Genomic DNA, 13942 nt, shown 5'->3' with positions numbered 1-13942 from the left:
GTTCTATGTGACACTTCATCTTGCTTTTGGCATAAGTGCACTGTCCTGTTTTTGTGTTTCTGTGGATGGAAGTCTTGTCATATTATTAATATAAGATAACAAAATTCACTCAACATATCAATTACAAACCTCAAAAAAAATACTCTCAATAAGGATTGCATTACAACACCATGCACTTGCCAATTTTCCCATTCTGAAGTTCCAAAAGCTCTTTAAAAATATTAAGCTTGATAGAGAAAATACTGTTTCCATTCTGCATGCTGAGAACATGGTACTTGCCATGCTATTAGTCCAACAACATGAGGTCAGTGATACAGACTAAAGATGCATTCATCATTTTGTATGGAAATGGTAACATTGCCTGCATTTAAAGAGGTACCACAACTCACACTAACTAGATAAGCTGCAGTAATGGTGGTTTACAACAACAAGGCCACACCAAAGTTGAAAACACAGATCTACACTCCCCATCTCTTTAGGAATCCATTCACTTCACTCTTCTGGTTGAGACCTGAGCCTGAAGTTCTTGAAAATTCATGTCACGTAACCCAGAAAATTAGTATTTACTTATTGGACGAATTTATTCGTTAGATCCACTTCATATCCATTTAAAAAAACTGAATAATGTTCTCCTTTTAGGAATTTCAAAGCATTCCACCCGGATAAATCATAACGCTCTCTCCAAATCTATTATCTCCAAACTTATCTAAACAGAAGAGAGTCAACTCATTTTAGATACATTTAACATTTTAAAGAAGTTAAGGTAGTTATCACAGATACCTCTTTCAAAGCCTATTATTATCTCTCAAGTTGGAAGGAAAGTGAAGCATGGAAATGTGATAAAACACAACACTCCTTTTTCCAAGCGGTTGTCTCACAGAAGGACTATACTTCTACTAAGAGAAATGTCCAACTAATAATTTTCTGTCTTTCTGATGTGGTTGATGGCATTGACTGTGTCATTAGAAGACACTGTATCATTTTCCAAATAACTTGACAAAATTACATAAGAAGACATTTGGAGTATATCTATCCCTTGCTTTATTTTTAAAGGTTAAAACAGGCACTAATCTTTAGAGAATTATGCAATATTTCACTTTTCTACACTGTTCTTCAAACTACTGCAAAATTGTACAGAATCATTGAATTCTATTGAAAGTATCTGCACAAATTCCTATATTTTGACATTCTATTGTTGTACAATAGAACTTCCAGTTGAAAATTCATGTCTTAACTCTACAGGAGTCCACGTTTACAGAAGTTCAGTGCATACCAGCAACAATGACTACCGTGCTGAGCCCATCAAACTTTTCCTATACTTACTAGAGCTTTTAAAAAATCACATTTGAAATATATGAGATCTAGGCCCTCACATTTGTGATGTTCTGAAACACAGGATCAGAAGCCCTAGAAGGTTTTCTGAGACTCCAGATGAACACTGTAGTTAACAACTGAAGTTACTGTGAAAGATATGTAACATTCAAGAGCTGCTGAAAGGCAGAAATATAATTTATGCGAATTGGAACTATTCTGAAAGAAATTGTTCCATGCCTCACGTATTAAGTGCTATTCTTAGATCTTATCTTGCTTTTAATTCAGCAACATGTATAAACAGGTAAAAAAACCCCCAAACAATCCCCCAAACAAAACCGTAACTTGTCAAAGACTGAAGATTTTTTTTATTGTGTTTCAAAACACGTGGTTCAGGTGAACAGCTCTAGAAAACTAACAAACTTGCTAGAAGAAAAACAGAACTCACCGAAACTAGGACCGTTCTCAAAGACAAGAGTAGGTGGGGAATTTTACAAGAATTAATTAAAAAAAAGCTGGAGGAAGAGGCCATGAGGAAAAGCAAAGACATCATCACACTTTACACCAAGCTTAAAAGCACTGTCAGTTTGTAGTGTTTCACTTCTTTCTCGTCCGTTTCCTCATGTTACATCAGTTCCTTAGATCCCAGGTAAATGCTGCTGACGCCTCGGTCAGCATTCTCTAAGAGTTTATAAACGTTCAAAGCCTGGGGAAGTAAGAGAAGAGCAGAAAGCAGCAGTATCTGCTGAAACTCACATTGATAACTAGAAATTTGTGGGATATTATAGGTATTATTTAACAGTAGTACATGATGGTTTTGTAGTATTTAATCTCAGATCTGGGGAAGGAAGTAGACTGAAAAAGAATATAATAATTGTGACCCATAAAGGTTCTAACAGGACAAGATATTTCTGCCTCCTTTTTTTTCCCCTCTCTCTCCAATGACATTGAGTGCCTTAAAAGTTTAATCCTGTTCAGACAGTTTGACATTGGTTCTGCATTTAGGTGGAAAGAGATCGTGTTGGGAATACTGCATCCCTGCTAATTTAGAAGTAGTCAAGAAATATCTACAGAGGACTTTCAAAGTCACTGAGTAAATGCAAAAAACACCCAAATATCCTGCTTTTTAGGGCACATCAAAGGCTTATTTCAGCACTGCCAGAATAAGAATCATTGCTTGCAGATTGTATGTGATAAACAAAGGAACCAATCTACTGTGCCTACCCTTTTGCTAAAACAGGAATTAGAGCCTTCCAAGTCCTTAAAAGCTCTTATAAAAAAAAAGTTGTCAGTCTTCAGCCATGGGGTATATAAAACATCACTAATTCACAATAACACCTTGTCACAGATGCCAGCACTGGAACTGCTGTGCCAGGAACATACCTTGGTGCCAAAGGTGGTTGAGCCACTGCTATCCTACTGCTATTATTATTATCATCGTTATTATTGTTGTTCTTACTGTTATTATTTAATATTAGTCTCTGAGATGACAGTGCTAACAACACACACTCACATGAACAGTACCAGCAAACTCTCAAAGCTAGCATGCCTGCAACCACTCTAAAAGAGAAGTGTCTTGAAAAGCCATTTTCTCTCCCAATAAATTATACTAACATCGATTAAAAAACATGAGATCTCACACTTCACAGTAATAGTATATTATTCAGATTTATGTAACACAATCCCCCCACCAGCACCTCTATTCACCATAACTATGACAGAAAAATCTGTCATACAAATGTCAGACTTAAAGACCTTTTCAGGCACTGCAACTTTCATTGTTTGTGGGAATCATTTAAATATAGTAGCCAGTATAAGCTGTGCTTCTCCTACAGGTCTCTGCTTAGAGATTTAATTCCTAAGGCAGTAAGAGTGCTCTGCTAGAAGAGACACTACCTGCAGTGTGCTCCTATTAACTAACCAGACCATACTAGAAAAATTTAATTTGGTGAACAATGCCTCTTCCCTAGGCCCAATAAAAAGTGCATAAACTGAGAAAAATCATTTCCCCAATTTAACCACAACTTCAGTAGTTGTTCTGATAAAAGCTGCATAAATTGGAAACTATTTTCTCACACCGACAAATGAAGATATCACAGGAAAAATTTATGGTCTAAACCTACCCAAAATGTTATTCATACACACAGCTGATGTCCTTCTGAAGCAAGAGATCCATCCCATCCAAACTGCATGAATAACTCTCTCCTCTAGCAGAAGCTGGGTGTGCCAAGCTTGCTCATTCAGAAAAAATTGTTTTATTATGTTGGCAAAACAACTCTTTGTAGCTTTATCAAGATGCAACTGATTTCCTTTTACAGAATTTGCAGATACAATCATCCAATTAAAGGGTATAAATGTATTTGTTATCCCTGCTTTTGCATTTTCTTTACATTTGGCGTTTTTACCTCAAATTCACTTTTTCTCATTGATGTCACTGACTAGTAATACACCACTGATTTCAAGTCTCACAGATTTTCCAGCTGCCCTCAAATATTAGTCCAAACCTCATTACTCAGGGAAGTTTTGTAGTTTTAACTATTTCTGTATGGTAAAACAGTACATCTGCTACTGCAGCTGAACAAGGCAATAGAGACTTCTTAAAACTGAAAAAAAAGAAAAAAGAAAAAAGAAAAAGAGGTCCTCAAACCATTCCAGAGGTACTTTATAACAACTTAATGGTAAAAATGCATCCAGTATAAGGCTTAAAGGGAGGGGTTAACAACACTACAGATTTCACACATGCATGAAAATGAGACCCATAAGTATTGAATCAGTGTAAATCTAATTTGGGGAATTGGGACAAACCTGCCTCACACAAGCATTCACACCTCGAAATTAACATCTGAGCAACATTTTTTCTAAACTAGCCCTTGTAAAGCTACTGAAGTGTTGCATTCAGCTGCCTCCACAAAAGGAATCCTGAGCTCAGAACATTGCCACATACACAGACCAGCCCTAAAAGCACTGGCCTCGTGCATACCCTGCTGAGGTGGCACTGCAGGAAGTAAAGCTGGATGCTTCCTCAACTTCAGAAGTGTTGGAATTCCCAGCCCAAGCTACCAGTCAGAGATAATGACAACTCAGTAATTAGATATGAAACCCTTGAGAAACATGAATAAATAAGCCTGCTTGACATAAATGCCTGCACTAGCATAACTAATTTAGGGAGAGATCTCTTTCCTAAGGTAACTTGATGACACTGGTAAGAACACCCTTGGTACATCCAACTGCATCTATATATAGATGGGCTACATTGTATAACCTTACTCTCTATTCTACATTGGATTAGATAGGTCAGGATCATCAAATTCATGCCAGGAAAATTTACCACTTTAAATCAAAGAACTGGTACAAGCAGATACAGATTTAAGCACCTACTGCTCATCCTTCACCATGTAGAAGGCTTGAGAGTCTGTTGTGGTACAAAGAATTCAAGAGATAGGAAAATTTTCCTCAAAATCTCTGAAGCATTTGATCGTTGAAAAAAAAAACACCAACCAACCAAAAATGCCTCATAGTTGCTCATTTAAGGTGATTTCAGATCAAATTTCCTTAATTTACAGGACCCAAGTAATCTGACAAGCATTTTAATTTTCTCATCTCCCAATTTATATCCAAAATAGCTATGCTACTGTTCTCCTCTTAAGCCATTTCTCAGCAAAATTCTGCATCTTGTCCTTAGTTAATACATGTAGGTATGAAACAACTGTGTCTCAGTATTACTAGTAATTTGCCAAATACCTGTTCTAGGTGCAAAGGTTCTTTCCAAAATTCTGGTACCCAAACCAGCATGTTTTTAACACAACATACTAGTAACCCTGTATTTAATTTCAGCTGCAATATTCACAAAAATGCTCATAAACCAAGGAAGTGCAACATCTTCATGCATGTTTCTTTCTAAATTGCTAACAAATTCCTTTACTTATGACTTTTGGAATCCAAATTCAGGAAGAGACAAGTTTCTTGCTATGTATAAAACACAAGACTTCTCCATAATACAAAGAGGCAGAAAGTTGCTTGTAAAACACATGATATTTGTAAAGCAGATGTCAGTGTTTAGCTTATTAACAAAGAAGATGGTGCTGGAATTGCAAAAGCTACCAAAAATTGAAGAGCCAGCAAGGGAGCACAGACAGCTGTTAATAGCAAAGCTTGACAGAACACAAGGAAACAGGAGAAGAACTTCTGCCTAAGGGAGCCTAGTTTGGAATATGGAGCCCAGGAAGCAAAATATAAGAAAATGGAAAAATGATTTAACATGAGACAAATATCCCAAGGCAAAAAAAAAAAAAAAAAAAAAAAAAATCAAACTAAGGTTGCTTTAGATAGAAAATCAGTTGAAGAATTAAAAAAATACATAAATTACATTTTAGTTCTCTGTTCTTCTTTTATGTTCCAAGGAGATAATGCAAAGTTCAAAGCAGTCAAAGGTCTTTCAAAGCACTTTACATCAGTGGTACCATGTGCTAATTAAGACACATTTTAAAGAGGCTGCTTCATTTCACACTGCCACATGAACATGACACAGATTAACAGAGCAGAAAAGGTTTGGATTTGAGCAGACACCGTAATTTTAAGTACAGAACAAGGTTAGTTATAGAATTCAAATATTTAAGAACATGTGATTCCATTAGAAGAGAACCAAGGATGTCTGATTTCTCATTTATGATTTTTGGGTCCTTACCTGGCCTGTTTGTGGCAGCCATAATGAAAACCTGCTGACGATTCTCCAGACCATCCATCTCGGTGAGCAGCTGGTTAACTACTCGGACACTGGCTCCTGACTTTAAAAGGAGAAATTTGTCAACAAAATTGAGGAAGTGGTGGGAATGTGAATATTTCAAAGTAAAAGAAACAAAGGATCTACTAGCTCCCTGCACTGAAATACTACTCAAAGAAAAAGTTTCTTTTTCACACTTTCACTGTAGCTGCATTCTGGATTCCTTCTATCATCCTCTTAGCATGTTTCTACCCCAAATTCATGCTATCTATACACCTGACACACACTTTTAACATGTGGCAAACCTCTTCTTTCCAATTAAAACTAAAGTGCTCACTTAAAGAAGTACTTATAAGTATTTATACTAATTGTTCTGACATCTACCTCAAAAAGACAACACAAAATTTCTCAGTATTCATTTTTTTGAGGGGAAAAAAAGTTCTCAAATATTTAAAGCTCTGAAACGAGAGTATCAGATGAGCTACTGAGAGTTAAATGTTAACTCCATAGCAGTGACATCTTATAACCAAATTCAACAGCTTAACCTGAATCTCTCTGGATATTTTTTCTATATAGGTGTACTAAAAAAAGTATTAAGTTTTATAAAACTTGACCAAAATATTTTTCCTCAAACGACAGAAAGCCTAAGAGATTGCTTTTCTTGTGACATACTGATACCTTCTGGGTACTTCTGTGGCTAAAAAAAAAAAAAAAGCTGCAACTGAGATTCTTTATTTATGGAGATATTTTAAGACAGACTCACTTCACGGTCAGACCTCCGAGGGCACAAAGCATCGACTTCATCAAAAAATATAACACAAGGGGCTGAATTCCTGGCACGCTGGAATACCTGACGTACAGCACGTTCACTTTCACCAACATACTAAAAAAAAAAGAAAGACGAATTACATTGGAACAACGTAAGACATGAAGATTTTGCTTGGGTAAAAAAAAAAAAAAAAAAAAATCATAGTTTTAAACAGTATATGAGGTACTTTGCAAGGGAGAAATGCAACCTACTAACCAGTTTGCTTCTGATAACAGCCTGTTATCTCTGTTTCCCTACTGATCAAGATTTACACAGGAACTAATTATCACTAGTTCATTTTTTACACTTTGCAGTACATTCAGAGTTTAACAGAATTCCTCCTTTCAGGGGAATAAATATAACTTGCCATCATTCTGGTGAGGAGAACTAACAAATACAGTCTTAATTAAGGACCTTGTTGTTCCACTGTTCACAAACAAATCCAGTGAGCAATGTGAACACAATGAACATCTGAAGTTCATAGAGAAGTTGCCTGAAGACACGGGCTTGGCAGTAGGGAACTGAAGAGTCAGCCAGCATTTCACTTTGAATGGTGAACTGCAGGGGCAGGGGCTGCAAAACTATAAATGCAAACACTTAATTTTTTCCACACAAACATGTTTTGATTCAATTTATGTGTTAACAGTCTCTGAATCACAGCCAACCATTTTCGCTGCATTCCACCAGGAAGTAGGGCTCCTAATTAACATAGGTGCTGTATTTCCTGCCTGTATCAGTACTTGAAATACACATAAATGAGTGTTTGAGAAGAGATTAATCAAATCCAGTATACTGATTTTGGCTTCCACATTACTGATAAACAGATAACTGCCATGGTCTTTCGAGATGTGGGCTGCAGACATCCTGCTCAGTTAAACACACTCTCTTGACTCCAAAAGAAACTGAAGTTATATCACAACACTTCTAAGCCCAGTGCTGCAAAAATTTGTACCAGAGCACTTTTATCTCTTGACATTTAAAATTTACATAAGCAGTGATGCATTTAATTGGTTACTTAGATATCCTACTTGAGTCAAGAAGGCTCCATCTGCCTGGTAATTTAAACCAATAAATATATTTAAACTAGACAGATGGCTTTTTCCTTTTCACATGAACACCTTCACTGCTAAAAACTTAAAGCTGAGGTTAAATAAGGCAACTTTAGTTGTACCAGTATCAGTTGTGTGATTACCAGGAATTTTCCTTGCCCCACTTTGGACAAGAATTCCATAAATAACAAAAACACAATGATTAGCACATACCATATTTAGCAGCTCAGGACCTTTCACAGATATGAAGTTCAGTCCAGACTCATTGGCCACAGCCTATCAAAAAGGCAAAGAGAGATGCATATATGTAAAACACACATTTATCATGGCTTCTTTGGTTCTGTCCATGCAGTAATAAACAAATATAAGGGAAGGAACATAATTATCAACCGTTTGTAAAATACAGAACAGTACAAAGTATAATTACATGCAATTAAGAGTGGGAGGGGAGCAGGGAATTTAGCAAGGTGTTCTTTCTTTGATGAGGCAATGTTCCAGATTCACACTCCATCCCCCCTCATATCAGTTGAAGAATTCTCAATAATTAGTGGGAGTTAAGGAGATATGAAACTACATAAGAGCATCTGAAGACAAAGATGAGTGACAATCTGAAACTTGAACAATTATCTACATTTACATGGAGAGCATGTAAGAACTGAAATGCTCATGAAGGAAAACAAAAGTATTTTCAGTAAGGTAAATACAACAATTACATAAATATAGTAGAGTGTAGAGTACTTTCAAATATATAATTTAGTTACAATGAAATATTCCATAGAAGTGGTTATTCAATAGAGTTTCTTCTCATCCTTGCTTCCCTCTTCTCAACCAATTTATTCCTTCAAGTTTTGCAGTAATTTCCTCTCAATTCAAGCAAAATTGTAACTTAACGACAAGAAAATCAAATAACTTCAGCACAGAGGCCTAAATTTAATTTTCTGATGAGAATTCGTGCAAAAGCCCAACTTCTGGCACCACCATCCAGACTCAGTCACTCCTACAAAACCATCCACTTCAAGAAGATTCTCCAGTATTTTTAACTTTGTCTAGAAAATGTCTCACCTTAGCTAACAGTGTTTTGCCACATCCTGGAGGCCCTGCCAGCAGGACACCAGCTGGAGTAGTCAGGCCCAGAGCTTTAAACTGCTCTGGGTTTCGCACAGGCGCCTAAAAAGAAATTATCATAGTTACCTGTGACATAAAGCTAACACGAAACTTTTAATTTCAGGCACAGTTGAACGAAAAATCATTCATAAGCAAGTTCTTTATTCCAATTCTTTATAGGCTAAAAGAATAAAGAGTTGATTGGCATCTTATTATCTTGCACTGTAAGTACCCTAAAATGGGAGAAGTATCTTTACTGAGAGGGCAAGATTTTATTTACCCAAGTTCTAATCTTAAGGTACTAGTGTTAAGAAACCCTCTGACCGGCAGCAAAACTGCTAAGCTTCCAGCTAAGCAGTCTCCAATTCTTTGTTTGGCAGTTGCACAACCAAGGTTGGTGGTACAACACTTTTAGACTACTTAAAGATTGAGCAACACAAACACACTGTAAGCATGAATACAGAAAGCAGAATGTTTAAATACATGCCCTTGTAACAAATTTTAAAGCAAATTACAGAAGCCTAACTCTTTTAAATAAAGATGTTGCAAAATTTCTAGTTTGTAGCACGTTAGAACTCATGAGCAGAACATTATGCCTGAAATAAGTATTGAAAACAAACACAGTTTTATTTCCTACATAAGGGGAAGTGCAAAAAAATCTTTGAAAGTAAGGTTAAGACATACCAATATTGCCATAGTCAGCTCCTCCCGAACATCCTCCAGGGCTCCAATATCTGCCCATGTCACATCAGGGACTGTGACAAAGCCTTCTCTCTTGGCAGAGGGCTGCACTGATGACAGTGCAACAATAAAATCATTCATCTCAATGCACAGCTTCTGCAGCTGCTCCTCAGGCAAGGGGTCTTGCTTCTTCAGCAAATCCAAAAGTCTCTGCAATTCATCCTTAGGGTACATGGAAAGGAAAACAAAAAGATTATGCACTAGACTGGACTTCGAGAACCATTTTAAGGGCTTTTTCAAAGCAATACTTCAACTATCAACCACAGTAATAGCGATTTACATATTTTATGTGTACTCTACATAATAATGATAAAAACGTTCCAGGAAAGCTCTGTGTACATTTAGCACATGTGAAAGCACTGAGCTGAGGCTAAAATCTTGATTTAGATATACAGAAACTGAGCTAGCATGTGTATTTTGTCTTCCAATTCTTCCTACTGCTCCTCCCACACCGATTAGGAGAAAATTATTTCCATGCTGAAATTTCCAAACTATGTATTATTTATATGTATTAATTCTGTTTTTAACAAGAAACTGCTTTCAAGAGAAAGCGAAAAACTGCTGAACAGCACAATTTCAACAATTTGCAGAATATTCAGTTACAAGTAAACCTTTAAAACTCTTAACACACTTCTAGAATATACACTTTTATTTAACACAGACTGATTTCAAGTCATCAACTCATTTCCTCAGCCTGATTAGACCCGGTTTTGTAATGAAACCCTGATAAAGTTTGGGCAAACAGAATAGAGACGCAGGGTAATGCTTTTCTACACTGTTCCACGTTGCAGACCACAGTGCCCCAAGGAGGTAAGTTCCAGTTTCCCCAGTCAGTTCCTTACTGGGGAAACTACCCTAGAAAATACTTAATCCAAGAACTTTATACCTTCACAACATAACTACATAAATACTGTTCTAATAGAGAGAGGCAGTATCAAAGCAAACTGGTACTGCATCACGAGTAAAACTATATCAGGATTTTCATTATAAGATAGAGGGAGAAAAAAGAAAAGTAAAAATTCTGTTAAGTTTCAACATTTTTCCTAAAGCTGTATACAGGAAAAGTATCACTTCCTATCAGTTTCAACCAGGATAGCTCTACAACTGACCAAAAAAACCAGAAGTCTTTATAGTGCCTGATATCCCTATTAAGCCCTCCCTCCTCTTCTTAACAGAGCCATTAAGAGAAACTCTGAAATAGCCAAGACCACTGGGTTTGTTTACTTGAATTGTGTGAATGATTTTTAAAGGTTTTGTATGTTTATTTTTCCATTATAAACATAATAAAGGGGTTTTAATGACAATACCCTGTATTAGACTATGTCAACCTCCTGCCAGCTATCAAAATATGGCTTTGTTAGGATTAGACTTCCTCATTCTCAATGACCCCTTTGATGATGGTGATGTTGATAAAAGCTGCTACTACCTGCCCTTCCCCACTTTCTTTTGGCTGCATCAGGCCCCAGGAAACACTGGGAGGTTTGCAGTATGGTTATGTTACAGTAATACAAAGGCTTACTACAGCTTTTTACACTGGTTTTTGCAATTACAGTAACAGTTTTCTTTGTCAGTCCCTCTAAAAACAGAATCTAAGTACAATGTGGATTTAGGCCTACTTTTTTTTACTTCTCCAGGCAAATCTTTAGGAAACCTGCACATCATAAAGGCACATACAGACTCCACGTTTTGAGAAATAGGCCCAATGATTTCTATATAAAGTTGTTGTGCTTCACTAACCACATCATGTTACTTGGGCCATAGAATAATTCTGGCACTAGAAATGCTATTTTCTGCAAGAGTTCCAGGTGTCCTGCACTTTAACAGCTCATCTCTTCCTCAAACTTGCTACGGGTACAAGATACAAATTTGATTTACCTCAAGTAATCACATAGCTGGAGGGAAAACACGGACTGCTTAAATATTTACTCTAACTCGACCAAGTCAGGGCAGAACCCCAGGCATCATAACAGAGATTTCACTGAGGGCACAGCAAGTAGCTTGTGCAGAAAACTCAGTGCAAGTCTAATATTTTTAAAGTTCTGTTAATAGTTGACATACTTTTGAAGAGAGATACTGCTGCCCTTTTAGCCTCTGCTCTGCTAGAAAACAAAACAACACAGCACAAACAACAACAAAAAAATCCAGTGGAAAAACCACACCTTGTATAAAACATGAATGTGACTTTTAGGAGGACTGGGTTTTGAGAGCCACTTATTCAGACCCATTACATGGGTCATTAGGAGCTAAGCTCCTGTCTTAGTAGCTGACATCTCTAAAACTAAATTTAATATTACGTTGGCCATAGATGTTTGAGAATGCATGAGCAATGACTTTTATAACCATAAAATGGCTCAACCCGTCAGACATTAGAAATACATGCTTTAAGGAATAAATACCTCAGGAGGAAGTTCTAGTTGTTTGGTGCCCTCTTCCACCAGGATGTCTGTTCCTATTCCCATGCTTTCTTCAGCTGTGTTTCCTCCAGCCTGTGTGTGTTTCCCTCTCTGTTCCTCAGGTCTGATCAGGACCCTGTTCACTGTGCACATCGCTGCCTCTCGGCACAGCGCCATCAGATCGGCTCCCACGTAACCCGGAGTCAGCCGTGCCAAATGACGGAATTTGAAGGACTCTGGGAGCTTAAGTTTTCGACACAAAGTCTGAAGAATTCTAATTGAGTAGAGGGAATAAAAAAAGAAAAGATGAAGCTTTGTTTTATTAGTATGTATGAAAACAAACAGCATGGATTTAAGGGCTCTTTCAGTCCACCCGAACTGAAAAAGTAGAGCGGGAAGTTTTCACTCAACTGTGAAGTAACGAACACTGAAATCCACAAAAATGTGCTATATATTTCCTTTTACTTCTTAAAAACTAACAGCATCAACCAGGCAATGCCAACTGGTGGGTAAAAGCCAGTTTTGGTGAATCTAAGTATTATAGATTCTTTAAACTTTAGTTTATGATTCCAAATTGACAGACTAGGTCTCAGAGTGTACCACAGAGATGCAAACAAGTTATCCATTAAGATATTTAATTTTGTGTTCCTAACTACATTAGTCTGCATAGTCTGTTCCATCCCACTTTTAGTTATGTATTGAAGAACACTCACAACAAACTATTCTGCAAGGAGCAAATGAAATCAGACTGTGTGGTGCCCCATCTTCTAACCTTCGGTATCTTTCCCTGACCATTGTCAGTGGAATCTGTCAGCAGAGATTTCCTGCACCCCCAGTAAAACTTCCAATAGTTTTACTGTGCACACAGCTTATGTGTGCAACTCATGTGTTACCTCATCTTCACTCAAAAGCTAAAGTTACACCTACTTATGTAGCTCCCTCACTAATACAAAACAGCTTCATGTAACTGACAGTGAAGTGATAAGCTTTGCACTTTTTTTTTTTTAATGGGAGGTTTTTCACTCTGTATCAAAGCTGAAGCTTTAAAAGTCTTCTTTAAGGTCCATCAAGACTTCTGGCTGCTCTTCCAAGGCAAGGACGACTGAAAACTAAATGGCTGGTCAAAAAAATAAAAAAATGCAAAAGCCAATGTCACTGCACAGAAACTGGCAGAAGAACTCTGAGGAAAGGGATCAAATCAACTTGTTTAAAATGGGAAAACATCACTTCATTGGGAAAATATTTTAAAGAGGCAGCACAAACCAAAGAAGTGAAGATCAGTAATATACTTTCTAGTTCCAATGAAACTAGTTTAAATTATTTCCAGATCAAGTAATGAAACTACAGAAAAGTTATGAAAGAAACACGTGATTAAGCTATTCAAAACTCTGAAATTATAGTGTTTCATCTGTTTGCCTCCCCCACTGATAAGAGTAATCCTCTCTCCTTTAAAGCTTTTTTAGTGATATTAGTGTGGTTCTCAAGAATTTTTCAACCTGTTTGACAGCAGCTGTAGCTAATCAACTGAGTCAAAGTGCAAAAAGTTAAGAACTATAAATGGCTCATTCTGAACTTGAGTCCTAAAGATATTATTTTCCTTCATGGGCTTCATACATGTAAAAGAAAACACTGCAAGTAAAGCAAGATCTCCAGATCCTCATCCTACTCCATCCTGCTAAGGCTGTGGAACTAAGCAGTTCAAAGTCTGCCTTCAGCAAGAGTCATTTATCCTAAGTCAGCACATTATAAGGATTTCTGTTTCTTTACAACTCTTTCATTTTAAAATAAAGGAACAGCACCATCCCCATGCTCCCTG

The 13942-nt window shown here is 37.0% G+C and overlaps 1 protein-coding gene across 1 annotated transcript in view; it reads right to left on the bottom strand.

The window, feature by feature from the left end:
• NVL (nuclear VCP like) overlaps positions 1-13942 on the bottom strand; it is a 38644-nt gene that overhangs the window by 12376 nt on the left and 12326 nt on the right. Inside the window, exons 13-18 of the mRNA XM_032682117.1 lie at positions 12130-12400; positions 9677-9895; positions 8951-9055; positions 8102-8164; positions 6795-6914; positions 5996-6095 (exon numbers count right to left, since the gene is read on the bottom strand). Coding sequence (XP_032538008.1) covers positions 5996-6095; positions 6795-6914; positions 8102-8164; positions 8951-9055; positions 9677-9895; positions 12130-12400 — 878 coding nt within the window. The remainder of the gene's footprint in view (positions 1-5995; positions 6096-6794; positions 6915-8101; positions 8165-8950; positions 9056-9676; positions 9896-12129; positions 12401-13942) is intronic.

Source organism: Chiroxiphia lanceolata, chromosome 3, assembly GCF_009829145.1.
Source record: "Chiroxiphia lanceolata isolate bChiLan1 chromosome 3, bChiLan1.pri, whole genome shotgun sequence".
In the NCBI taxonomy this organism is placed as follows: Eukaryota; Metazoa; Chordata; class Aves; order Passeriformes; family Pipridae; genus Chiroxiphia; species Chiroxiphia lanceolata.
The sequence above is the reverse complement of the archived record's forward strand: the minus strand, read 5'-3'. Positions and strand labels throughout refer to the sequence as shown.